Source organism: Sminthopsis crassicaudata, chromosome 3 (assembly GCF_048593235.1).
Source record: "Sminthopsis crassicaudata isolate SCR6 chromosome 3, ASM4859323v1, whole genome shotgun sequence".
NCBI classification, from domain to species: Eukaryota; Metazoa; Chordata; class Mammalia; order Dasyuromorphia; family Dasyuridae; genus Sminthopsis; species Sminthopsis crassicaudata.
This window is the reverse complement of record NC_133619.1, coordinates 646,623,291-646,651,286: the sequence shown is the minus strand read 5'-3', so window position 1 is coordinate 646,651,286 and position 27,996 is coordinate 646,623,291. Positions and strand designations below refer to the sequence as shown.

General features: G+C 39.2%; 1 protein-coding gene across 11 annotated transcripts in view; it reads right to left on the bottom strand.

The window, feature by feature from the left end:
* Nucleotides 1-89: 89 nt before the first annotated feature.
* LOC141564996 (uncharacterized) overlaps nucleotides 90-27,996 on the bottom strand; it is a 218,839-nt gene continuing 190,932 nt past the window's right edge. For 4 of the 11 annotated variants that reach the window (XM_074307935.1, XM_074307934.1, XM_074307936.1 and 1 more), the window contains 4 exons: nucleotides 17,828-17,911; nucleotides 15,807-15,933; nucleotides 14,787-14,855; nucleotides 90-2,997 (listed from right to left, as the gene is read on the bottom strand). In XM_074307935.1, coding sequence (XP_074164036.1) covers nucleotides 1,211-2,997; nucleotides 14,787-14,855; nucleotides 15,807-15,933; nucleotides 17,828-17,860 — 2,016 coding nt within the window. In that variant the 5' untranslated portion in view covers nucleotides 17,861-17,911 and the 3' untranslated portion in view covers nucleotides 90-1,210. The other 7 variants (XM_074307933.1, XM_074307942.1, XM_074307932.1 and 4 more) reach the window with 6 other exon arrangements.

Here is a 27,996-nt window from a genome sequence, read left to right as displayed (position 1 = left end):
GAAAAATTGTAACTAAAATGTTTGAAAAGTTACCTATTTAACTGGTATATTTTCCTTTAGAATGAATTATTAATTTTTTAACCCAATAATAAATTCTTATCCACAAGTCTTTATTTTTTGCATTTGTCAAATACAAGATTATAATTTATATGATATCTTACACTGGCTCCCAATCTCTCATAGGAACCCATTCCGCTTAAGAACAGTAACTATACATTACAAAACTTGCTGAGATGGCAAAGTGGTTTGTGCAAGACTAAGCAAAGTACAAGGGGGAGAGTTTTTCTGGAAGTATAGCCCTAAACTATGGCACTCTTCTGGGGAATCAGCTCTCTACAAAGGCCTCACATCCCCTCAAACCCACCCAACAATTTAGCAATATAAGGTCAAAATGGAGACCTAAGCCACAGATATTTTAAAAGAAAATTAGAACATGTAACATAACTTATCACACAGATGAAAAGGCAAAGAATTTAGGACAAAACAAGAAAATGAAGGGTAAAATTAAGTAATTAAAACAATTTAAAGTCAGATTAAAAAATCTGATTAAGAGATCATTATTGATTGAGAGAGGAGATTGAAACAATTGGTTCCCCCATTATAAAGACCCTTCTTTGGATACTAATCTTGGGATTTCAGAGAGAACCTCAAATCTATTTTCCGACCTTTATACACAGAATAGAATTGCAATGTCTAATGAGATCTCTACTGTAGGAAGAACCCTTCCCTCATTCATTATATTCACATGTTAACATCTGCAGCAAGATTTCTACACAAAGGATGAGATCCAGGTGAAAGCCTTTCTGCAAATACATTTTATATAATGTTTCTTTCCAGTGTGAAAATTGTGATTTATAATGACCCTTATGTTCCAGGTAAGGACAAGTCTTCCTTCAGCACATTTTTAAGTCTTCTCTTGACTTAGTATCTTCAGATGAACCTGGGCTGAAGACCTTCCTGTGCCAAGTCCATTAAGAGATTTCTTCCCAAGCAGAAAATCCCTGCTGACTAACAAGCTCTGTCCTCCATGTTAATAACTTTATTCATGATTTCAATCTCCTAAGAATATTCTGGAGGCAATTCAGGGATAAACTGAGCCTGAATGTTTTTCCACGTGGATTATATGAATGAGGTTTTACATCTAGTATGGTATCTCCCATGTCTAGTCAGGGAGTAATTTATATGAAAAACTTTACCATGATCCAGATATTTAAAAGTTTTCCTCTAATGTGTACTCTCTGTTGTTAAGCAAGAGTTGATCTTTGTCTGAAGTTTTCTGCCCAATGTGAATTTTCTCATGTTTACCAAGACTTTCGCGCCGTGTGAAAGCCTTTCCACAGTCATTACATTCATAAGGCTTCTCTCCAGTGTGGATCGTCTGATGGGAAGTAAGACTGCTGCGCTGGGTGAAAGCCTTTCCACATTTGTTACATGCATAAGGCTTCTCTCCAGTGTGGATTCTTTGATGTTCTTTAAGGGAGGAGCGTTTTGTGAAAGCCTTTCCACAATCATTACACTCATAAGGCTTCTCTCCAGTGTGGATTCTCTGATGTGCATCAAGGGAGGAGCGCTTTGTGAAAGTCTTTCCACATTCATTACATTCATAAGGTTTCTCTCCAGTATGGATTCTCTTATGTTCATTAAGACTGGAGTGAGATGTGAAAGCCTTTCCACATTCATTACATTTATAAGGCTTCTCTCCAGTATGGATTCTCTGATGGACAGCAAGTTTAGAATTGCATCTTAAACTCTTTCCACACTGATTACATTCATAAGGCTTCTCTCCAGTGTGGATTCTCTGATGTTCACGAAGACTGTCCCACCATGTAAAAGTCTTTCCACATTCATTACATTCATAAGGCTTCTCGCCAGTGTGGATTCTCTGATGGATAGCAACATGGGAGCGTTGTGTAAAAGTCTTTCCACATTCTTTACATTCATAAGGCTTCTCTCCAGTGTGGATTCTCTGATGGACAGCAAGGTAGGAACGATATATGAAAGCCTTTCCACATTCATTACATTCATAAGGCTTCTCTCCAGTGTGGATTCTCTGATGGACAGCAAGGTAAGAGCGATCTATGAAAGCCTTTCCACATTCATTACATTTATAAGGCTTCTCTCCAGTGTGAATTCGCTGATGTTCACGAAGACTGTCACTCCGTGTGAAAGTTTTTCCACATTCATTACATTCATAAGGCTTCTCTCCAGAGTATAGTCTCTCATGGACAGCAAGACTGGAGTAAGATGCAAAAGTCTTTCCACATCTGTTACAATCATAAGGCTTATCTCCAGTATGGATTCTCTTATGTGTATTAAGATAGGAACGATGTGTGAAAGCCTTTCCACATTCATTACATTGATAAGGCTTCTCTCCAGTGTGGATTCGCTGATGTTCTCGAAGACTGTCATTCCTTGTGAAAGTCTTTCCACATTCATTACATTTATAAGGTTTCTCTCCAGTGTGGATTCGCTGATGTTCACGAAGACTGTTACTCCTTGTGAAAGTCTTTCCACACTGGTTACATTCATAAGGCTTTTCTCCATTGTGGATTCTCTGATGTTGAGCCAATTTGGAATAACATTGGAAATCCTTTCCACATTGATTACATTTGTAAGATTGTTCTTCTGTGGGAATTCTCTCATGCTTGTCAGTAGCTCGCTCTCTCAAAGTCTTTCCATGTTTCTTACATTCATAAGACTTCTCTCCAGCATGGATTCTCTGGTGCTTGGGAAGGGAAGAGAGTACAAGAAAAGCTTTATCATATTCATGACACTCAGGTGTTTTCTCTTTAGGATGTATATTCTTATCTTTAGCAACACTGGAACTCTTTCTTAAAGCATTTTTCTTTGTATTCCATTCACAGTGTTCCTCTCCAATGTGGTTTTTTTTATGGTTGGCAAGAACGGCCCTGTATTCACTATATTGAAAAAGATCTTTCCATGAGATCATTTTCAAATTTGCACCCATCTCCTTTATATGAAACCACGTCTCTGCATCTGAAAGAAACAAACACACGTGTATCAATATACCCTCTAATGCTGGCTGATAATAAAATCAATGACTTTTAATTTTTCCAGGCAAAAGTTTTCAAACTAAAATGGACAGATTCAATCATTTTTAAATGCTATTAGCTCACACCAATAAAGTGATACAATTAACACAGAGTTCCACACAGTACACACATTGGATCCCCTCAGCAAAGCTGAGACAAAGGCAAAGTGAAGGTTCTCGTAATTTAGAAACCAGGCTATGAGCTCTGAGTAATCTGATCCAAAGTCCTGCAAGAGATTAGAACTCAAATCTGTAAACTGAGCTTTCTCAATCCATTGCACTAGACAGATGTTCTCCATTTTACTTTCAATCCTTTCTTTCAAATTCAATCTCAGGCACCACCTAGCTCTGCACCACTGGGAATGTGCAGAGTGAAGGTAATAATTTTACCCACTTCCCAGGTTGTTGTGAGCATCAAAACAGATAATACTGAATGAGATGAGGAGAGATCTTTCAAGACAGTTGTGAAAATAGAGTAAGGCTTCATCTACTTCAGAATTGGAGTAGGCCTGAAGGACTTTGAGCATTGATAGGGCATAATTGAGTCTCCTTCCTGCTATCCTCCCATGACACACTCCCTATTTCAATCAAATATGGACAACTATGTACTTATTGGTCAAGTTCAATTTTGTGGGTAGATCTCACGTTTAGAATGTAAGACTCTCAGCCAATGAGGATGAGGTCAGTGGTGGGAGGGGGTGTTTTGCTAGGGATTAAAGGTGCTAATCCTGCCCACAGGAGGCGCTTCTGCTTGAGGGGTGGGACACCTTTCTTGCTAGAATGTACAATAAACATTGCCTTGCTCTAGAGATCTCTCCAGCTTTTTTTATTAAATGGTGATCTCTCACCATTTCCGTACCACACAATATCTTTAAAACTCTTGGTACAAGGGAAAATCAGAAACTATGTGAGCAACACTACAAAATACTTTCCACACATTAAATCTGATCTAACCAATTGGAAAAACATTAAATGCTCTTGGATAGGGCGAGCAAATGTAATAAAGATGACGATACTACCTAAACTAATCTATTTATTTAGCATTATACCAGACTCGCAAAAAAGCTACTTTAATGACCCAGAAAAAATAACAACAAAGTTCATATGGAAAAACAAAAAGTCAAGAATTTCAAGGAAATTAATGAAAAAAAAAAAAAAATCAAATGAAGGTGGCTTAGCTGTACCAGATTTAAAATTATATTATAAAGCAGGGGTTACCAAAACCATTTGGTATTGGCTAAGAAATAGACTAGTTGAGCAGTGGAATAGGTTAGGTCCAAAGGACAAAATAATCAATAACTCTAATAACTTAGTGTTTGACACACCCAAGGGCCCAAGCCTTTGGGATAAGAACTCAATCTCTGAGAAAAATTGCTGGGAAAATTGGAAATTATTATGGCAGAAACTAGGCATTGACCCACACTTAACACCATACACCAAGGTCAGGTCAAAATGGCTTCATAGCCTAGGAATAAAGAATGAAATTATAAATAAATTTGAGGAACATAGCACAGTTTACCTCTCAGACCTGTGGAAGAGGAATGAATTTATGTCCAAAAGAAGGGACTAGATAGAAGTTGTCAAAAAGCAATGTTTGGCTTTTCTTCAGGAAAAATTTCCTAACAATTGAAGTTGTACAACGGTAGCATGAATTGCTTTGAGAAGTTCCCAATTTTGGGGTGATTAAAAGCAGAGGCCACATAATGATTTGTTAAGTGTATTCTAGTGGTTATTATTTTCGCATGTGAATGAGTTGAACTAGAGGGTCACTGAGTTTTTTCCAACTTTCAAATTCTGTATTTCTGAGTTAAAATTGGAGAGGAATAATAACCTGGAGTAAAATTTTGAAGATTTAAACTATAGTTTACTATTATAATAAAAATTATTATTAAATTTCTAAAGTGGCAAACATTTGTTACACATTATGTTGTTTGCTTTAATAGAAATTTGGAAACCTTAAATAATAAACATAAAATAAAGTTGTTGAATATTAAAAAAAAAAAAAGAAAAGAATTTATGTCCCAAGAAGAACTAAAGATCATTATTGATCACAAAGTAGAAAACTCTGATTATATCAAATTGAAAAGTTTTTATACAAACAAAACTAATGCAGATAAGATTAGAAGGGAAACAATAAACTGGGAAAACATTTTTACAGTCAAAGGTTCAGATAAAAGCCTCATTTCCAAAATATATAGAGAACTGACTCTAATTTATAAGAAATCAAGCCAATCTCCAATTGATAAATGGTCAAAAGATATGAACAGACAATTCTCATATAAAGAAATTGAAACTATTTCTAGTCATATGAAAAGATGCTCCAAATCATTATTGATCAGAGAAATGCAAATTAAGGCAACTCTGAGATACCACTACACACCTGTCAGATTGGCTAGAATGATAGGGAAAGGTAATGCAGAATGATGGAAGATTGTGGGAAAAGAGGGACACTGATACATTGTTGGTGGAATTGTGAATACATCCAGCCATTCTGGAGAGCAATTTGGAACTATGCTCAAAAAGTTATCAAACTATGCATACCCTTTGTCCCAGCAGTATTGCTACTGGGTTTGTATCCCAAAGAGATCTTAAAGAAGGGAAAGGGAGCTGTCTGTGCAAGAATGTTTGTGGCAGCCCTCTTTGTGGTGGCCAGAAACTGGAAACTAAGTGTATGCTCATCAATTGGAGAATGGCTGAATAAAATATGGTATATGAATATTATGGAATATTATTGCTCTGTAAGAAATGACCAACAGCATGATTTCAGAAAGGCCTGGAGAGACTTACATGAACTGATGCTGAGTAAAATGAGCAGGACCAGCAAATTGTTGTATATTTCAACAACAATATTATATGATCAATTCTGATGGATATGTCCATTTTCAACAATGAGATGAACCAAATCAGTTCCAATAGAGCAGTAATGAACTGAACCAATTACACTCAGCAAAAGAACTCTAGGAGATGATTATGAACTACTATATGGAATTTCCAATCCCTCTAATTTTGTCCGCCTGCATTTTGGATTTCCTTCACAGGCTAATTGTATACTATTTCAAAGTCCGATTCTTTTTGTACAGCAAAACAACTTTTTGGTCGTGTATACCTATATTGTATTTAATTTATACTCTAACATATTTAACATGTATTGGTCAACCTGCCATCTGGGGGGGAGGGGAAAAATTAGAACAAAAGGTTTGGCAATTGTCAATGTTGTAAAATTACCCATGCATATATCTGGTAAATAAAAACTATTTAAAATAAAAAAAATAAAAATAAAGAACAGGTCTTGCCAGACATAAATAAATGAATGAATGAATGAATGAATAGATAGATAAATGCACAAGCAGTAAGCAGGGGGAAAAAAAAAACTCTTGGCACACTGTAGGTACCATATGCTTGTTAACTACTATCATTGTCACAATGATTTTGATTTTCTCCACCTCAACTCTTCCTCCATAAACTTCCCTTCCTCTCTCTCTTTATATACAAATGCTGTTGAACATGATGCATTTCCATGAAAAACAAAAAAAAAAACACTTTCCTTTGCATGGATTAGTTAAGAATAAGTTTCATAAACTGTTGCTTATTCTCAAACCATCTCCAAGTTTTTATGCCCGATTTAAAACTTCTTAACAGCTTCTCTTTGTATACCCAGGGCTCAATGCAATGTGTATAACAGAACAGGTGCTTAATCAATGTTTATTGATTGGCTGACATTATCCCAGGCTGATAATATGGCCTAACCCCACCCTCAGTGCTTGAGTGCTGGTCCCTCTGAGGGGCCAAATCTCTGTTTCTATTTCTGTCTCTTATTTGCTTCCTCTCATTTATGAACAAATCCCATAGTGTAGATAACAAGGGCCTAGGGTTCCTGATGCCATTATGGAATAACCACAAGACTTTTCCTCCCATATCCCTAACCTACGGGAAGCTGTCAGTTATGTAGTGAGTGACTTGGATTTAAGTGAAGGAGGGCTGCCCAAGGTCATCAGCCTCATTTTCCCCCACAGAGCCATCTGCTTCCTATGATCAGGTACAGATCAGGATTACTGGAGATGACCGTGCATACAGGGGCAGACCTAGGCCTTCTTAAGGTAAGTTCTCTAATAGGTCTCCTGTGACTGAGGCTGCTCCCATCCAGTGATTAAAGCTAGGGAGCAATGGAGGCAAAGAATATCCTCTCTCACCTGGGCCAAAAAAATCTCCATAAATAAAAATGAATGAATGAAAACTCTGGGAAGAAGCTCAGGGTTTCTGGTCAAAGCAGAAATGACTGCAATTTATACTCAGTCTAAGTCAGTAAGAATGCAAACAAAGACCAAATGAGTTTAGCAAGGGATCTATGGGTGGTCAATGAGAATCGGACTGATTTTGACTTAAGGTTCCTTAAGAAAGAAATTGGGGAATCTTAGTGGCACAGTGGATAGAGTACCAGACCTGAAGTAAAGAGGACCTCAGTTCTAATCTGGCTTTAGACAGTTAATACTTCCTAGCTGTGTGTCCTTGGGCAAGTCCCTTAACCCCAATTGCCTCGGGGAAGGAGGGAAGGAGGAAGAGAAAGAAGAGAGGGAGGGGAAAAAAGGAAGGAAGAGAGGTAGGTAGGTAGGTAGGGAAGGAAAAGAAGGAAGGAAGGAAGGAAGGGAAAGAAGAAAGGTAAGGAAGGGAAAGAAGAAAAGGAAGAAAGGGAAGGAAGGGAAAGAAGAAAGGGAAGGAAGGAAGAGAAGGAAGGGAAGGAAGGAAAAGAAGAAAGGGAAGGAAGGATCGGATCAAGGGAAGAAAGGAAGGGAAGAAAGGAATCAAGGGAAGGAACGAAGGGAAGGAAGAGAGGGAAAGAGGGAAGGGAAGGAAGAAAGAGAAGGAAGGAAGGGAAGGAATGAAGGGAAGGAATGGAAGGAGGAAAGGGAAGGCAGGGGAAGGAAGAAAGAAAGGGAAGACAGGGAAGGAAGGAAGGGCGAGAATGAAATCTATCCAGGAATGGTTCAGTGGTGAAGAAAGAGAGAGGGTAAATGCTTTTAAGAAACAGGCAATGGAGCCAGGAAAAATGGCCAAGATGGTGGAGAAGATACACACTCTTTCAGCTCCCCTCATGCCCTCATTACCATTCTTTGAATTTAGCCTCAAAAATAGTGCTTGACTAGTGAAATTCAAGAAGATTTAAGGTGCAACAACTTACCAGCTGAAGATAATCTGTAACACTGCCAGAGCAGGCTTGTCCTGAGGGGCAGGAACAGACCAGTGGCAGGCAGGGAGATAAAAGTCTAGTGTCCTTAGCAGACATGGGACAGTGGTAGCCTCTGTGGCTAAAAGAGCAGTAGAAAAGACTGCCATAGGAGTCTTGTAAAGCAGGGGACCAACATAGAAATTAGAGCCAGAGGTACATGGTACTCTAAAAACACCAGAACTATGCCCCCCCCCCCAAACGGAAAGTGACTAAGCATAGGCCAGAGCTACTGTGAAGCTGCATGCCAAAGCAAGCCAGGGCAGCTGCAAATCTACATGGCACGGTGGGGTGCAGCATGGTGCAGCCTCTAATATGCAGTGTGGGGCTCAGCCTGGGGCAACAGAACTTCCTCAACAGGGCAGAGACACTTCTGGTCAGAGAAGGGCTATTCAGCTGGTCAGCTGCTAATACCCATAGCTCCATAGCCCCACAGCCTGCTTTGGATTGGGGTAGTTACATTTTCACTGCTCAGACTCTTGCCACAGAGAAGTTGTTAATCCACACAGCGGGGTTCTTAGCAGGGCATCCACTCAGCTGGCGTGCAGACCTGAGTCACTTCCTTTGGGGAACTATTTCCCAGAGCACTCCCCTACCTGGCCACTCTTTGTAGCTAGTTGACAGGCCATCCATACGCCTATCCCTGTTCTGCAGAAGAAGCTGGTAACCTCCTGGACCTGAAGGCAGACCCTAAAGGCTTTAAAAAATGAGTAAAAAAATTAAAAGGGGGACAGCTAGGTGGCGCAGTGGATAGAGCGCCAGCCTTGATGTCATGAGGACCCGAGTTCAAATCTGGTCTCAGACACTTAACTAGCTGTGTGACCCTGGGCAAGTCACTTAACCCCAGCCTAAAAAAAAAAAAAAATTAAAAAAAAATTTAAAAGGACAATTGATAGCTTCTATATAGAAAGAGAGCAGGTTTTCAACCCCCAAGAGACTCATAGCAGACAGTCTCCAGACAATTGTTAGTCCCCAACACAAAAGGCTCTCGTAGAAGAGACTATTAAAAATCTTAAAAGAGAGCTAGAAGAAAAATGGGGAAAGGAAAGAGAAGCTATGCAAGAGAATAACAACTTCCTGAAAGGTGAATTGGAAAAGGTAAAAAACTCCCAGGAAGTACAGGGAAACAGAATTTGTGAATTGGAAAAGGTAAAGAACTCCCAGGAAAGTAGGATTTGTGAATTAGAAAAAGAAAATAACTCACTAAAAAAAAAATAATGAAATAAAATAATGAAATGGAAAAAAATTTTATAGAGCAAAAAAACTCATTTAAAAACTCAATTGGACATACACAAAAAGAAGCAAAAAAAGGCTAATAAAGAAAATAACTCATTAAAAATCAGAAGAATAAATAGAAACAAATGATTCCCTGAGACATCAAGAATCAGTCAAGCAAAACCAAAAAAATGAAAAAATAGAAAGAAATATTACATATCTACTTGGAAAAACAACAGACCTAGAAAATATATCTATGAGAGATAATCTGAGGATTATTGGACTTTGAGAAAATTATGATGGAAAAAAAGAGCCTAGGGATACTATTTTACAGGAAATCATCAAAGAGAACTGCCCAGAGGTAACAAAACCAGAAGGGAAAATGTGCATCATCTCAAAATATGATTATCTCAATAGATGCAGAAAAATCATTTGATAAAATCCAACATCTATTCATACTAAAAACACTTGAGAGTATAAGAATAAATGGGACTATTCCTTAAAATAGTCAGGAGCATCTATTTAAAACTGGCAGTAAGTATCATATGTAATGGGGATAAACTGGAACCTATTTCAGAAAGATCATGAGTGAAATAAGGTTGCCCACTATCACCATTACTATTCAATACTGTATTAAAAATAATAGCCTCGGCAATAAAGAGTCGAGAAAGAGATTAAAGGAATTAAGAGTAGGTAATGAGGAAACTAAACTATCACTCTTTGCAGATGATATGATGGCATACTTAAGAGAACCCCAGAGATTCTAATAAAAAGCTATTAGAAATAATCCACAGCTTTAGCAAACTTGCAGGATACAAAATAAATGCACACAAATCCTCAGCATTTTTATGCATCAACAAAATCCAACAGCAAGAGATACAAAGAGAAATTCCACTCAAAATAATTGTCGATAATATAAAATATTTGGGAATCTATCTACCAAAGGAAAGTCAAGAATTATATGAGCAAAATTACTAAACACTTGCCACAAAAATAAAGTCAGATTTAAATAATTAGAAAGACATTAAGTGCTCTTGGATAGGCTGAGGGAATATAATAAAGATGACAATACTTCCTAAACTATCTATTTATTTAGTGCTATACCAATCAGACTCCCAAGAAACTATTTTAATGACCTAGGAAAAATAACAACTAAATTCATATGGAAGAACAAAGGGTCAGGAATTTCAAGGGAATCAAAAAGATCAAATGAAGATGGCCTAGCTGTACCTGATCTAAAATGATATGATAAAGCAGCAGTCACCAAAACCATTAGGTATTGGGAAAGAAAGAGACTAATTGATCAGTAGAATATGTTAGGTTCACAGGACAAAATAGTGAAAAACTGTAGCAATCTAGTGTTTGACAAACACAAAGATCCCAACTTTTAGGATAAGAACTCATTATTTGACAAAAACTCCTGGGAAAACTGGAAATTAGTATGGCAGAAATTAGGCATGGACCCACACTTAATGCCACATACGATCAAAATGGGTCCATGATTTAGGCATAAAGAATGAGATCATAAATAAATTAGAGGAACATACGATAGTTTACCTCTCAGACTTGTGGAGGAGGAAGGAATTTGTGACCAAAGGAGAACTAGAGATCATTATTGATCACAAAATAGAAAATTTTGATTACATCAAATTAAAAAGCTTTTTTACAAACAAAATTAATGCAAACAAGATTAGAAGAGAAGTAACAAATTGGGAAAACATTTTTACAGGTAAAGGTTATGATAAAGGCCTCATTTCCAAAATATATAGAGAACTGACACTAATTTATAAGAAATCAAGCCATTCTCCAATTGATAAATGGTCAAAGGATATGAACAGACAATTCTCAGATGATGAAATTGAAACTATATCCATTCATATGAAAGAGTGTTCCAAATCACTACTGATCAGAGAAATGCAAATTAAGACAACTCTGAGATACCACTACACACCTGTCAGATTGGCTAGGATGACAGGAACAAATAATGATGAATGTTGGAGGGGTTGTGTTGGGATTACTAGGTGAGAACTGAGGTTGTCTGGATGGTGACAAGGTGAGAATTCAGGTTTTCTGGACAATTACAAGGTGAGAACTCAGGTTGACTTGATAGAGGGGGCAAGCTCATTGGCTGGGGTGGTTCTTCCCAGAAGCCCTTGCATTATCCCACGCCCATTCTCTGGGAGAATAAAAGAGAGGACAGCACTGGGCGCAGAGCAGATCGGCCTGGAGAAGGATAAGAGCTGGAGGAGATTCAGAGCCAGGATTCAAGAAGAAAGACTCTGAATTGCATCAGGCTTGACGGGGCTCTCTGCAGGAAGGGAAGTCACTTCTTTGGACAAGAGTTAACAGCAACTGCCTGGAGACAACGGTTCGTTACAGGAAGAAGAATCTGTCTGAGAGATTTGAGTAGACACAGCAGATCTCTTCCCAGAGAGCGATCCAGCAGCTTCTGGAGACGAAGCTCGCTACATTTGGCGCCCAACGTGGGGCAAGGACTTTTGCTTATCCTGACAAGAGGAGCTAGACCAGACCTTCGCAATTTGGCGCCCGAACAGGGACAGCAGCAAAAGAGACAGCCCGAGTGGTCACTGAATTCCTTATACAAGCTTTTGCAATTATGGGTGTGCCACAAGCAATAAAAACAGACAATGGACCTGCATATACGTCCAAACATTTTACACACTTTTGTGCACAGTATAAGATTTTACATACCACGGGCATACCCTTTAATCCTCAAGGGCAGGCAATAGTAGAGAGAAGAAACAGAGATATTAAGACACTCCTCCAAAAACAAAAGAAAGGGGGAGCCACAGGTAGCCCTAGGGAACTTCTAAATTTAGTTCTCTATACCATTAATTTTCTAATTTTTGACAAAGATGCACTGGCTCCGGCAGACAGGTTTTATAACCCACCAGAAGGGCAGTGTCCAGTGCGAGCAGCTCCACTGTCCTTAGATAATCGCCAGGTGATGTGGAGAGATCCAGAAAGTGGTGAATGGAAGGGACCAGATAGGTTAACTGCCTGGGGGAGAGGGTTTGCTTGTATTTCTTCAGCAGGAGAAGGAATCAGATGGGTGCCAACGAGTCATATTCGCCTTGTCCATCAGAGAGAGACAGAAAAAGAGAAAGACCTCAAAATAAAGAAGAAGATCTAAGAAACATCTGACACTGAAAGAGCATGGATAATAAGAAGACTGTTAAAGAACTTAAAAACCAGCAGGAATCATTGGACTTCCTCACACAAGATGAGAATAATGGACAATGGACTTATGGACATTTATAAATTTTCAATTTATGATTATTTGATTATGTTATATACTTCTAGCATGCGTTATGTTACTATGTTACTATATGCTTATGTAATTTATGTAATTATCTGTAATACTTCCCATATTGATGGATTTATGTTTCAAGGTCATTTATGTAATTATCTGTAATATTTCCCATATTGATGGATTTATGTTTCAAGGTCATGACTGTCCTATGTTCTAAATCAAAAGAAAGGGGGAGATGTTGGGATTACTAGGTGAGAACTGAGGTTGTCTGGATGGTGACAAGGTGAGAATTCAGGTTTTCTGGACAATTACAAGGTGAGAACTCAGGTTGACTTGATAGAGGGGGCAAGCTCATTGGCTGGGGTGGTTCTTCCCAGAAGCCCTTGCATTATCCCACGCCCATTCTCTGGGAGAATAAAAGAGAGGACAGCACTGGGCGCAGAGCAGATCGGCCTGGAGAAGGATAAGAGCTGGAGGAGATTCAGAGCCAGGATTCAAGAAGAAAGACTCTGAATTGCATCAGGCTTGACGGGGCTCTCTGCAGGAAGGGAAGTCACTTCTTTGGACAAGAGTTAACAGCAACTGCCTGGAGACAACGGTTCGTTACAGGAAGAAGAATCTGTCTGAGAGATTTGAGTAGACACAGCAGATCTCTTCCCAGAGAGCGATCCAGCAGCTTCTGGAGACGAAGCTCGCTACAGGTTGTGGGAAAACTGGGACACTGATGCATTGTTGGTGGAGTTGTGAAAGAATCCAACCATTCTGGAGAGCAATTTGGAACTATGCCCAAAAAGTTATCTAACTGTGCATACCATTTGATCCAGCAGTGCTACTACTGGGCTTATATACTAAAGAAATACTAAAGAAGGGAAAGGGACCTGTACATGCCAAAATGTTTGTGGCAGCTCTTTTTGTAGTGGGTAGAAACTGGAAAATGAATGGATGCCCATCAATTGGAGAATGGTTGCGTAAATTATGGCATATGAATGCTATGGAATATTATTGCTCTGTAAGAAATGACCAGCAAGATGAATACAGAGAGGCTTGGAGAGACTTGCATGAACTAATGCTGAGTGAAATGAGCAGAACCAGGAGATCACTATACACTTCAATACTGTATGAAGATACAGTGGTTATCTTCAACATAAAGAAGATCCAACTCACTTCCAATTGATCAATGATGGGCAGAAACAGCTACACCCACAGAAGGAACACTGGGAATTGAATGTAAACTGTTTGCACTATTGTCTTTCTACCCAGGTTACTTATACCTTTGGAATCCAATTCTCATCGTGCAATAGGAAGTTTGGTTTTGCACACATGTATTGTATCTAGGATATACTGTAGCATATTTGATATGTATGGGATTGCCTGTCATCTGAGGGAGAGGGTGGAGGGAGGGAGGGGAAAATTTGGAAAAATGAATACAAGTAACAATGTTGTAAAAAAAAAAAAAAAAAAAAAAAATTACTCATGCATATGTACTGTCAAGAAAGATTGTAATTATAAAATTAATTTTTAAAAAAGTGATAGACAATTATGAATACAATCTTTCACTTATGGTTTATGGAAAGTTATTATTACATATTTTGAATCCTTATATTCTACTGAACATAAAACATTATTTAAAAATTTTTTTTCTATTTTTTCTATTTTGCTTTTAGTTTTAAATAAATATCAAAAATAAATAAATAAATAAATAAATGCTTTTTGGCTTAAGGAAAGTCTAAGAAAAGTCATATTAGACAGCCTGAGCCCTCTTTCTTTGGTTGTAGGTAGTTGGACGGCCACAAATTTCCAACAAAGACTTCCACTAGGATCATGATTCTTCATTTGAAGGGAACTGAAAGGCCATGGAGTCCAACCCCCTCACTTTACAGATGAAGAGACTGAAGTTCAGAGGTTCAGTGAAGTGCTTAGGATCTCCCTATTACAAGTCTGAAAAGGGTTCCCTGCCCCCATACCTATCACATGAAGAAGCCTCCTGGGATAGCAGCTTGCATCCCGGCTTGCAACTCACTTACCAGGACTGGAGTTCCTCAGGCCTCCTCTCTCCACATGGGAGATGAAATCTTCTCTGGGAACTGGAAATCCTGGAGAAGGGGAGTGACTGTGAGTCTTGAAACTTGTCATTTATTCCTCATTAGAATAGGGCTGAGGTGCAAGGTCCATTGGGTGGTTCCAAGGACAACCCAAAGATGGTTTTCAGGGTGCTTATTTCCAGAGGAAAAGGGCAGAGGGGAAAGCATGCTATGCAAGCAATCTGGAGTCAGAAGATTCCAGTGGGGCTGCCTCCTTCTCAGCAGGATGGCCACATCCCACCACCTCTATTTTCTAGACATTAAAGGCACCTGGTAGCAAAGAGAAGGGAGCACCAGGTCAACAGTTAGGAAGCCCTGAGTTCAAGTTTGGATTGAGACATATCCTGGCTTTGTGACTCTGAGTAAGTAATTTCATATCTTTGCTTCAGCCTCAACATGTATAAAATAGAGATAAAGAAGGCGCCCAAAACAGAGGATTTTGGTGGGGACCAAGTGTGATAATGTGCATGAAGGAGGCTCTGAGCACAAGGCCTGGATCCCAGCAAATGTAGGGAAAGACCTCCTCCTTTCCCTTTCTCCCCCTGTATCTTTCTGTACAGGCTTTTTGGGGGATATATGAAGGAAGAATAAAGGCCCACTTGCTGTTTTGGGGATTTATGAGTTATACCAGGTGCAGTGAGGTAAAAAAAATTTTTTTCCCAAAAGAATATTGCAAAGACAAAATGATTCCCCCCCAAAAGGAAGAGGGTTCCTTCTCCTATCCCATGTTCAGTGAAAAGGGGCAGGATCAGTTTTCAGAAGGTTTGCAGAAAAAATTGCCAGGTTCCCATCCTACAAAGCAAACATGACTCATAGAAGAACCAGGCAGCAGGAGGACCCTGTCTCTTGGGGACAGAAGGCAGCCCTTGGGCTGATAAATGCCTGCAACTCTGCATCCTAGGGACAGTACAGTGACACTTCTGTTGATGGCAGTTCCAGAGTTGCAAGGGAAGCACTCCTTACCCAGGGAGAGCAAGTTCTTGGCATTCTCCAGCATGACCTCCTTGTGCAGCTCTTTCTGATCTGGGTCCAACAGACCCCACTCCTCAGGGCTGAAGTCCACAGCCACATCCTTGAAGGTCACCAACTCCTAAAACACCAACACCCAGAGGATATAAGAGTTGAAACTGGCTTCATAACTGACCTAATCCAATGCTCCTCAATTTACAGAAGGGACCTGAAGCATGGAGGAGGGATCTGCCCAAAGCTGACAGCCCTTACAGGAGTCAGAGCCAGCACTGAAACCAAAGTTCCCCAAAGACCAGTGGAATATAGAGAAACACATCTTATATTTTCAGTTGGAATAAAATTGAGAAATATCTTACTAGGAAATTACTTCCTGTGGAATCAACAAAGTTATGAATTCTATCAGAGAGAGAATAGGATTTCTGGACATGAAATCAGACAGTGCTATGTTAAGAAAATGGGATCAAGTATTTGTATGAAGCTAGCAAGTATTATGTGTTGTATAACTAAAACATTTCCATGATCCCTGAGGAGGAAAAAAGATCTTCTGATTTAAATTAAGTCTTATCCAGATGAAAACACTATCCTTCCCCCCAATAGTATTTTTTTTCCAAATGCAAGTATAGATAGTTTTCAACATTCATTTTTGCAAGATTTTGCGTTCCAAATTTCAGAATCACAGACTTATTAATGCATCTGGCCCAAAGGTCATCAATTAACAAAAGCAAACTGAAGCAGAGAGAAAGGATTTACCCAAAGGTCCTTAAGAATTAGAAATGGGAAAATGAAAACTATGATTCTATGAGATCAAAAATGAATTTTTAAAAGCCACAGCTGCAGACATGTTGTCTTCCATGTTACAATGGAAATTTCTTGAGGGCAAGAACTGATTTTCCTTCTTTGTTTCTCCTCTATATTCCCACAGAGCCCTTTCTAAATGCCTGTTGCTTTCACCCAAGCAATGGTGAAGGAAGAGAAAGGCTAAGTATGAGCTGAGTGTGATGGAGTTATTCTAGAAGTGCCAAACTGCAGGTGAGGGGTCTGAAGAGATAAAGAAAATGAAATGAAATAAAAGAAAACCTACCAGGAAGCAAAGAAATGCTGGACAGCTCCTGAACCATGTCTAAGCATTTATTATGCAGGCTTGTTTTATCAAATCTGCTCTTATGTTCTGCTGGCTACCTGAAATTATTTTTCCTCTTATTTTGTATTTAAGGGTAAAACAAATTATAATAGGGACCATTAGATGAGGCAGCACCTACAGTACAAGCCCTAAAGTCAGGAGAACCTGAGTTCAAATTCTACTTCAGACAGTTAATACTTCTTAGCTGTGTGACGTTGGGCAAAGTCACTGAACCACAACTGCCTTGGAAAAAAATAAAATTTATAATAATAACTACTAAAATGGTAAAGACAAGCGATTCAGAGAGATTTGGGAAGATCTATGTGCCCTGAGACAACAGGAGCTAAGCAGCAGGGGGACAATTTCTGCTTTGCTACTAGCCAGGGAAAGGACAAGAGCTGGGGAAGCTTCCAGGGTTCTACTCCAGACAACAGGATAAAGGGGTTTTGGGAAAGTCAGTGGCTACAGGAAGGAGCTTCACCACAGGACACAGAGTAGCTAGAAGGGGTGTGTGTGTGTGTGTGTGTGTGTGTGTGTGAAAGAGAGAGTGTAGTGGGGAGATGGTGCTGGACTAAAGCAAAAACAGGATATCTCCACAGAATAGACACTAGTGAGTGAAATGTTCATCCTTGTCAGTGACCTATATTGAGGGGAAATTTAAACAAATGTGGGAGCAGCAACTGGGGGAAGAGAGTTAGTACTCAAGGGACAAGGAATCAGTTCAAAACATAGCAGAGAGGAGGGCAGTGTTGTTATTACTGCATTCACTTTCCTGCCCATTTTTGTAAAGGATCCACAGATAAGAGAAATGGCTAGCCTGACAGACCATCTTCCGAATTTGTGGAAATAGCTTCTTGGGCTGATGTGGCCACATACATGGGCAGAATACACTCACCTGGGGAGGAGCTCTGCAGCTCTCAGGGGCCATTCCCTCTGGCTCCAGGTTTGCTTCTTGGTCCAGGCCTTGATCCTCTGCAGGCTGTTGGGAGGAGACGATTATAACTGAACAGATGTTGTGCCCTTCTTTTCCTGGACAGGGAGCTAGCCTACAGGAAATCACAGAGGGTAAGGATCCAGAGGAGTTACTAAGCCCCTAGCACTGCCCTTAGGGCACAGACCCCAGACAACAGGGGGAGGGAAGCTAAAAGCCGGGTCAAGTTGAAAAATCTAAATGGTAAAGTGACCAGTTCAAGAAAGATGGAAAAGGAAAAGGAAAGAGAACCATGAACTCAGCACTCCCATACCTAGAACATCTTGTCCCAGCCTGAATCTTCCCTGGACAATCCTAGAAACCACACTGAGGCCTTGTTCCAGACCCACTCCTCCCAGTGATCACTGGCATAGCAGGTGAACAGTGAGTTCCAGATCCCCGGCACAAATGGCAAGGAGTCAGTCCCTGAGGCTCTGAGTAATACAGCAAGTCAGTGCCCAAACTCCTGGCCACAGAGCAAAAACCTTGGGGAGGTGCCATCAGCAGAGCTCAAGCTTAAAAAATCTCAGAATAGGCTGGGAAATGGGGAAAAAAAAAAAAAAAGCAACCACAAAAATCCTGAAAATAGAAAATTACTGTGGTAGAAGAGAAGTTCGAAAGACAAATGTAGAACAAGTCAAGGTCAAAATGCCTCTAATTCGGTGATTTTAAAAATCAAATAAGGGAAGTAGAATAAATTTAGGAAAGGAAATGAGAGTGGTGCAAGAGAATCATGGGGGGAAAAAAGTCACCAGTTTGGTTTAAGGAAAACACAAAAATCCACTAAAGAAAACACCTTTAAAAGAATTGGTCAAATGAAAAGGAAGGTACAAAAGCTCACTGAAAAAAAAAATTCCTTAAGAATTAGAAATGAGAAAATGAAAGCTATGACTCTATGAGATCAAAAATGAATTTTTAAAAGTCAAAGGAATTAAAAAAACAAAGGCCAAAATAAACTAGTTGGGAAAAAGCATCTGATTTAGAAGCCAGATCCAAGAAAGATAATTTAAGAATTCTAGGACTAAAAGCAATGATCACAAAGAGAGCAAACTGACTTCATATCTTAGAGTAAAAAGGTAAAATATAAATCTATAAAGCAGTCCTATAAAGGGGTTCTAAATAATAAAGAGCTGGAGCCTAAGAGAGCTGGCCTAGAGGCAGGTATTAGAAATGAAGTACCTGTTTAAGTTATCGCTTTCACAGTGAGGAATACACTTTGCAAATTAGAAGCTCTCCTGGGCAGGAGATTTCCACTTATTGCAGAAAAGGTAGAGGTTTTAATGTAATATGACTTGTGATCTCCTGATTTTAGGGATCTTCTGTTCTAACAATAAGTTGGGAAATCCTAAATCTTTTGATTGTAGAGTCTGTCTCAGAGTCCTCCCAATCTAAGAACAACAATCTGTCTGATTCTGAATAGATTATTTCCCAATTCAATTCAATGATGACTGATAATCTTGTCAATGGAAAGCAACTTCCAGAGAAAACCAGGCAGCCTCTGCATTTGGTAAGATCACCATTTTCTGTCTCAATTATGGACATTTCTTAGCTATGAAATCTAGAGACAAACTATTTTGTCTCTGCTCAATTTTCTGATTTGTCAAGAGAAATAATAGATATTATTGTAAAGTGCTTAACAAAAAAACATGCTATATGAATGTTAACTGCTTTACTGGATGTAATTGCTTCATATTTGATAACTTTATAGCCAGCATACAGAAATGCTAGTTGTTATTTCATTTATGTTATTATTATTATTATTAAATTAACTTGATGTGGAATCATGTCAAGGAATTCTACTTATTATAGTGGAATCACATGATCAGTTTAGAACTTTGGAAAGCAAATGTTATCCTGGGCATTCATGTAAATACTTAATACATAGATGTGAAAGAATATTATGAATAGGAAAGTGAATGACAAGAGGGCTTCACAACACTAATTTTTTGTTTATGAAAGGAGCTCTAAAAACAAAACTTTAGAGAACTAATGCTTTGGAGTCATGGCTTCACTGTATTGCTCAGTGTTGCTACAGTACAAACTGTTCCCCTGATTCTGGCTCACTTCTCTCTGAATCAGTTCAGACAATTTTCCCAAGATTTTCTGACACGGTGCCTTTCTTATGTCTCCATAACCTTCCATTATATTTCTAGGTCATCATTGTTGATGTATTTACCAACATATGGGCACCATCTTTTCTTTCTAGATCTTTTTTGTCCCTAAGGCAATTGGGGTTAAGTGACTTGCCCAAGGTCACACAGGTAGGAAGCATTAAGTATCTGAGACCAGATTTGAACTCAGGTTCTCCTGACTTCAGGGATGGTGCTCTATCCACTGCACCACCTAGCTACCCCCCTCCCTAGATTTTTTGTTTTTAATAAAAATCCATTAGGAAATTTCATGTGGTATATATGGGCCATATAACTTTTTAGTTTATAGGTTTACTGATTCTCATTGGGTTAGAGGAGATATAATAGAGTGACTTTAGGGGCCAACTCCAAAAGATACTACACAACTTTGATCTTTTCATTTGATGGCCATGTGAATCTTTGTGTCAAGTGTGTTTCTTTTTGCAGAATATCGAGTTCTACTTTCTAATGCATTGTGCTACCCTCCCTCGGTATTAAATGTGTACCAAGTCATGTACATTTTATTATGAAAATTGTAAATTTCTCAATGATATCTTTTGTTACTATCTCATTGTTTCTACCCCTCCTTATCTTTACACAAAAACTAAATGGGAAAAAGGAATGGGATCAGCAGGCAGTAACTGATCACTGAAGTGGTCTGAACCCCACTCTTCAGCCCACCTAAACTTCCATTCATTCTACTCAAAAAAAAAAAACAAACAAAAAAAAAAACTGACAATAGCTACTTTGTATGAAAGAAGATCTGGGTTGATATTCAAAAGAATATTGTGAGCTTTAAAAAAAAGCCACTTTGTCCCAAAGAGTAACATCAAAAGATATACAAGCTAAAAAAAAAAAAAAAAAAATGCTTGGAAGAATATAAAAAGGAATTCAAAAATCAAACAAGACATCAAGTAAATATTGGGGGGGGGGTTAGGTGAGGGGGAAATAAAAGCAATCCAATAAATTATGAGAAGAAAGTTAATCAATTGGAAATAAGTTTTTTTTTTAATAAGTCCTTGAAAAATAGAATTAGAAATAGAATTGAACAAGAGGAATCTAGTAACATTATAAGACACCAAAAAAATTAAACTTGAAAAAACAAAAGGGATAGAATTGATTATGCTGATAGCTTTCCTAATATTGAACCAGCCCTGTACTCCTGGTATAAATCCTTCTTAGTCATAATGTATTATCCTAGCGATGACTTTGTGTAATCTCATTGCTAATATTTTATTTAAGATTTTTGCATCAATATTCCTTAAGGAAATTGGTCTATAATTTTCTTTCTCTGTTTTCACCCTACCTGGTTTAGCTGTCAGCCACATATCTGTGTCATAAAAGGAATTTGGTAAAACTCCTTCTTTCCCTATTTTTTCAAATAGTTTCTATAGTACTATAATTAACTGTTTTTGAATGTTTGGTACAATTCACATGTAAATCCATCTGGCCCTGGAGATTTTTTTCTTAGGGAGTTGATTAATAGCATGTACTATTTCCTTTTCTAAAATGGGACTATTGAAATAATTTATTTCCTCTTCTGTTAACCTGGGCAATCTATTTTTGGAGATAATCCTCCATTACATTTAAATTATCAAATTTGTTGGCAACTGGAAAATGACTGAATATGAATGTTATGGAATATTATTGTTCTGTAACAAATGATCAACAAGATTATTTCAGAGAGGCTTAGAGAGACTTATATAAACTGATGCTAAGTGAAATGAGCAGAACGAGGAGATCATTATACACAGCAACAAAAAGATTATAGGATGGTCAATTTTGATGGACATGACTCTCTTCAACAATAGATAATTCAAACCAATTCCAATTTTTCAGTAACAAAAAGAGCCATCTACACCCAGAGAGAGGACTATGGGAACTGAATGTGGACAACAATGTAGCATCTTCCCTCTTTCTGTTGATGTTTGCTTGCATTTTGTTTTTGTTCTTGAGTTTTATTTTCCCTTCTATACCCAATTTTTCTCATTTAGCAAGATAACTGAATATATTTATATAGATATTGGATTTAACATATATTTTAACATATTTAAAATGTATTGGACTACCTGCCATTTAGGGGAGGGGTGAGGGGAAGGAGGGAAAAACTTGGAACAGAAAGTTTTGCAAGGGTCACTGCTGAAAAATTACCAATGCATATGTTTTGTACATAAAATTAAAAAAAGAAAAGAAAAGAAAAAATAGAAGAGAATCTGAAACATCTCATGAGAAAAACTGGAAAACAGATCAATGAGAGACAATATAAGAATTGTTGGACTACCTAAAAGGTATTATTTTTAAAAGAATCTGGATACAGTATTTCAAGAAATTATGAAAGAAAATTGCTCTTAAGTTCTAGAATAAGAGGGTAAAAGGGGGAAGGAAAAAAATCTACTGTCCACCAATTGAAAGAGATCAGAAGAGGAAAACTTAAAAGAATATCCTAGCAAAGTTTCAAAATTCCCTGATTAAGGAGAAAATATTGCAGTCTAAACAGAAAACAAGACAATAAAATATTCCAGAAATGGTCAAGATGTCACAAAACCCAGCAGTATAGTGTGGAATAGAGAAATAAGGTGAAGAACTTAAGGAATATGTGAATTGCTTTTCTATATTTTATTTTCATTATTTCTGTGTTTCCCCTATGACATGTCCAATATGTGCAAGTCCATATTTACTTTAGTCTTGGCCAGCTATAAACATATTTACTTAATCTGAGCTGATAACATTTATCAATATTTAGTCTATTAGCTTGACCACTGGTTATTCAAAGCCAGAAGGCCTGATTTTTTGTTTTCTAGAAACCAGATGATTTCCAGGAAACATTCCATTCCAATCTCTCCAGATAGCAACAACCAATTAGATGCCTCTCCCTCTCCTTCTCAATGCTCTCTTACTTGTGATGTAATTTCTTATATAAAAGCTGTGTATCTTTACTACTTCTTTAGGCCCAGGAGCTTTCTCTTTCCCTTGTCTCAGGATAGAATGGCTCATCCTGCAAAGGTTTTAATAAACAACCTTTCTGCTCTCTACTGAATGACCTCTGAATATTCATTTTGGGTATGGGTCCTCTACATCCCAGAGTTTCTACTCTAAAAGACCATAGGTTTGCTTACATTAAATATCATAGAGCAAAAGAACTGCAGTTGCATCCAGAATAATTTACCCAGAAAGTTGAAAATAATCTGGAATGAAGGGGGGAAAAATGGACGTTTGATAAACTGAAAAGCTTTCAAGTATTTGTAACAAAAGGAGCAGAATTCAATGGAAAATTTAATATAAAAGATACAGAAAAAGGAAAACATTAAAGACTAATTCTGAGGCATTCCTTAAGGCCAACTAGTTACTTATATATGTGAAAATGTTGTCAGTATAACTGTAGGTAGTTTGAAAGACTGGGGCATGATAGGGTAGGAAAAGGTAAAAGGAAACAATTATAAAAATTGGGTAAAAGGAAGAAGTAATACTGAGAAGGCAGGTGGGGGAGGGGTGCAGAGCTGGTAATATTGTAACTTTAAAATCGCAGTGATTTCCCCCCCCCTTCATTCCTTATGTATTTTAAATTTAAAATTCCATTCATTATTAGAAATTGGAGACAGGTGGTTTTGCAGTGCTAAGAATCCTGAGACTGGACTCAAGAAAGGTTGATTTCAAATCCATCCTCATACTCTTAACTAGCTGTGTGTCCCTGGGCACATTACTTCATAGATGTGGGCCTCAGTTTCCCCAATTATTAATAGGGAAAATGATAGGACCACACTCACAGATACGTTGTGGGGCTCAAATGAGAAAATATTTATATACTTAGTACAGTAGCTACCACATACTAAGTATATACAGATTATCCTTTTCCCTTCTTTTCCCACTAACTGAGCTGGAATTTGAGGGAACAAGGAAGGAAGTAAAAGGATAAATTTCTTGTACCAGGCAGCATTAGGAACAAGGAGGGCCAATTAATGCTTGATAACAAGAAGATCTTTCTAAAGTCTAGACCTATCCCAACAAGGAAGGGGTTCCCTTGACAGGTGGAGGGTTCCCTTCACTGCACAACTTGAAGAAAAGGCTGCAGGGGCAGTTTTAGAGCCTTTGTAGACAAAATTCACATCTGGTTAGAAGTTACACTAGATGGCATGTCTCAGATTAGCTCCTATTAAGAAATTCTTTAATGCTGTATTGCTTTTTGAGCATTGCAGAAACTAGACACTGACCAAGATCTAACACTCTATACCTAGATAAAGTCAGAATGTGTTCCTGAGTCAGATATAGTGGACGATACTATAAACAAATTAGGAGAACAGGGGATAGTTTGCCTCTCAGATCTGGGGAGAACAAAGGCATTTCTGGCCAAAGATGAACTAGAGAATATTAAATACACATACAAAATGGATAATTTTGGTTACATTCAATTAAAAAGATTTTGCACAAACAAAAGAGCTAGCAGTGCTGGCCAGATAGTATGCTGAGCTGTGGCTGTGGACAAGGAGGAATGAGCACTTGCTGGAAAAGTACTTTAGGGAGAAAAAATGTTTCCAGGACAGCAGTTGAGGAACCCTACATGTACCTTAGGTGAGAACTGCTGCTGAGGTTCAGCCCCTGGACAGAATTCAGAACATAACAGTAAGGAGAGCTGAGGGTTAAGGCAGCATTACCCACAGCTCAGAAATCAAAGTTGAGTGTAATAATGATCATTGTTATAAGCTAAAATAAAAATAAAAATAAAATAAAACCTACAGGTTAATTTAGCCTTCCGAGGCTGATTGCCAGGGACATACATACCAATCTTACACATGAAGACCAGCTGATGTTAAGGGGCCAAATAGTTTTTCTTAGATGGTAATCACAGCAGGGGTTAGCAGGAAGTGTATGTATGTCTCTGCTTCTCTCTTTCTACATCCTTCTTTGACGAAGGACTCAAAGCTGGCCATTTATATTTATTTACTCTCCTCTGGGATTACCCTGTGCCTAGCCCACTCAGCACTGAGTAGGTGGATCACCAACAGGGACACCTGGAGTTAGTGCTACATCCTAAGACACACCTGCAAGACACAGCCTCCTGTCTCAGAGGCCAAGCCCCTTATACCTCCTGAGTCCACCCCACCAGCTGACATGGCATATAGGGCAATTCCCAGAAGGAAAGTCCCTAACAAAAAACAAATGAAAATTCAGGATGAGTAAGCAAAGGAAAAAGAACCTCACAATAGCTACTTTGGTATAAAAGAAGATCATGGTTAATATCCAGCAAATAGTGAGGTTAAAAAACAAGCCATTTCTATCCCAAAAGGTAACATCAAAGATACACAACAAGCCCAAAAGGAGTTCCCGCAAGAACATAAAAAGGAATTCAAAAACCAAATAACAGATCAAGGAAATATTAGAAAATGAACTGAAAGCAATCCAAGAAATTATGAAAAGAAAGTTAATCAATTTGAAAGAGGTACCAAAAAAGAAAAATGAAGAAGAATGAAAAATAGAAGAGGAATGGAGTGACATTATGAGGCACCAAAAAAGAAATAAACTAGAAAACATGGAAGAGAATTTGAAACATCTCATTAGGAAAACTGGAGAATAGATCAAAGTGAGACAATATAAGAATTGTTGGACTACTTGAAAGTTATTTTTTAAAGAACAATCTGGATACAATATTTCAAGAAATTATGAAAGAAAATTGCCCTCAAGTTTTAGAACAAGCAGGCAAAGGGGGAAAGAAAAAAATCTGCTGTTCGCCAATTGAAGAGATCATGCAAGAAAACCTTACAAGAATATCAGCAAAATCTCACAATTCCCAGGTTAAGAAGTAAACACTGCAATCCAAAGAGAAAATCAGACAGACTTGGACATTGAAGAAATAATCAGGATTTCAAACCCAGCAGCTTCAACTCTAAAAGACCATGGCTTTGGTGACATTAAATTTCAAAGAACCAAAGACCTGGACTTGCATCCTGAATAATTTACCCAGAAATCTGGGGTATGGAATGAGGGGAAAATAGATATTTGGCAAACTGAAAAACTTTCATGTCTTTGTAACAAAAGGAGCAGAACTGAATGGAAAATTTAATCTAAAAGATCCAGAAAAGAGGAAAACACTAAGGACCAATTCCAAGGCCCTCATTATTTACTTCTAAAGGAGAAAATGTCATCAGTATAGCTCTAAGGGGGAGGGCGGGGAGAGCTGGTAACATTGTAACCTTTCTCTCAATTCATGAGGAAACAATGTATACTGCCTTGTGGTTATGTAACACACACCGGGGATGGAAGGAGGGCGCTGGATGGAGGCTCCAGGGGAAGCCTGAGATCTAGCCCGGGGAGGGAGGGGGCGGATGAGGGGAAGTTTCAGGGCTTTAAAAGAGGGGGCAGGGAAGCAGGAGGAAAGGAGAGCCCAGGTCAGATCTGGGAGAGAAATTCTGACCCAGCTCAGGGTAGGATCAGGGACACTGCAGGGGCAGAAGGATTGGGGGGACACGGATCCCGGGAAAGCAGCGTGACTGTGCCCTGAGGTCTTCCTAGGAGCTGGGGAGGTTGCCTGGGACCCTCTGGTAGAGCTTGAGCTTGGCGACTCTAAAGGGGGCCTGGACACAGGGAGTCAAGGCCTGGGGTCTGATGGGGCAGCAGCCCAAGAGCCTGGGGAATTGGGGGGTGGGGGGAGAGGCAGAGGCAGGCAGGAGTTTGGGGGCCCACGTCCAGAGTGGGTCCTCGGGGCAGGCAGAACTCTTGAATCTATCCGGGGCCCAAGTCAGAAGGCAGAAGCACCACGTTTCTAACCGGGATCCAGGAACAAGGGGGGTCTCCTGGTCCTTACGGGCAAGGTCTGAAATTGGGAAAATGTGAATCAGTGATAAATCCGGGGACCATAACGTCTGACGTTTGGAAGTATTGGGGGTGGGGAAAGAAGAGATGGCGGGGAGGGGGGGTTGGGAAGGGAGGGCTTATCCGATAGCCGAGTCAGGCAGAGCAGCACGTTCCTGGAGCTGCAGAGGAGATGATGCCCCATCAGCAAAGACAAAGGCAACTAGCAACAGCTCAGAGGTGGGAGGGGGTAGATATGCCGGGAGGTGGACGGACCTACCTGGAACCTGCCCCTGCAGAGCTGCCGCACAGGCAGAGAGATCTCAAGTCCGGAAGTCCCAGTTTCCCGCCAGCTCTCTGGAGGAGATTTCTCCGGGGCCCAAGAGTTGCCACCTTAACCAGCCCTGAGACTTCCCAAAATGAGCTGTCTCCTTCCAGGACGCCCAAGAGCAGGAAGTCAGGCCCTGAGCTGCTTTTCCGTCCTAAACCCCACCTTCCATCACGTGAAATGTCATCACCACTGGAGAGGTTCAACGTCTGCCCTGGATTCCGCCCAGGCTTCCAAACCCCACCCCACGAGCTCATATTCCATCCACTGGGCTGTTCAGCTCCGAGATCTCCTCCTCCCCCCAGGCCGCCTCCTTTTCCCACTCTCATTCACAGCTTTGGGGCTCACTCCTTCCTCTCTGGATCTGAAAGGGTGGCTAGAATAAGCCTGGGCCGCAGCCAAACAGAAAGTAGTAGGTCCCGTATTTGAGGTCGACTTTGGGAACATTGGGGATTCTATTTACCCTTAAGTGTTCATCGAGATTGGATTGGATTCTCTCCTAATCTAAATTAGAATGAGGGCTCTCTTAAAGAAAGACTTGTTCTCCCATTATAATAATAGGGATATTTCAGCTTCTTCAGGGAGATCATTAAAAATTTGACAATGAGGTTATATGATTAGGAGCTGTAGTAATAATCATTCACCATAATTGGATCAGAATGACTCCGTTCTACTCTGAAGGCAGTAAAATATCCACAGGGTCAAATGGTCAGAAGAGTGAAGTGATTTTTCTATGGAAGGGAATTCAGAAATGCCTTGCTGTCGTTTCACTGGCAATTTGTCTCCATGTTTTAAAACGAAAACATTACTTATATTATTGTTATGTTTCTAATCTTATGTTGAGAATTGGGGAA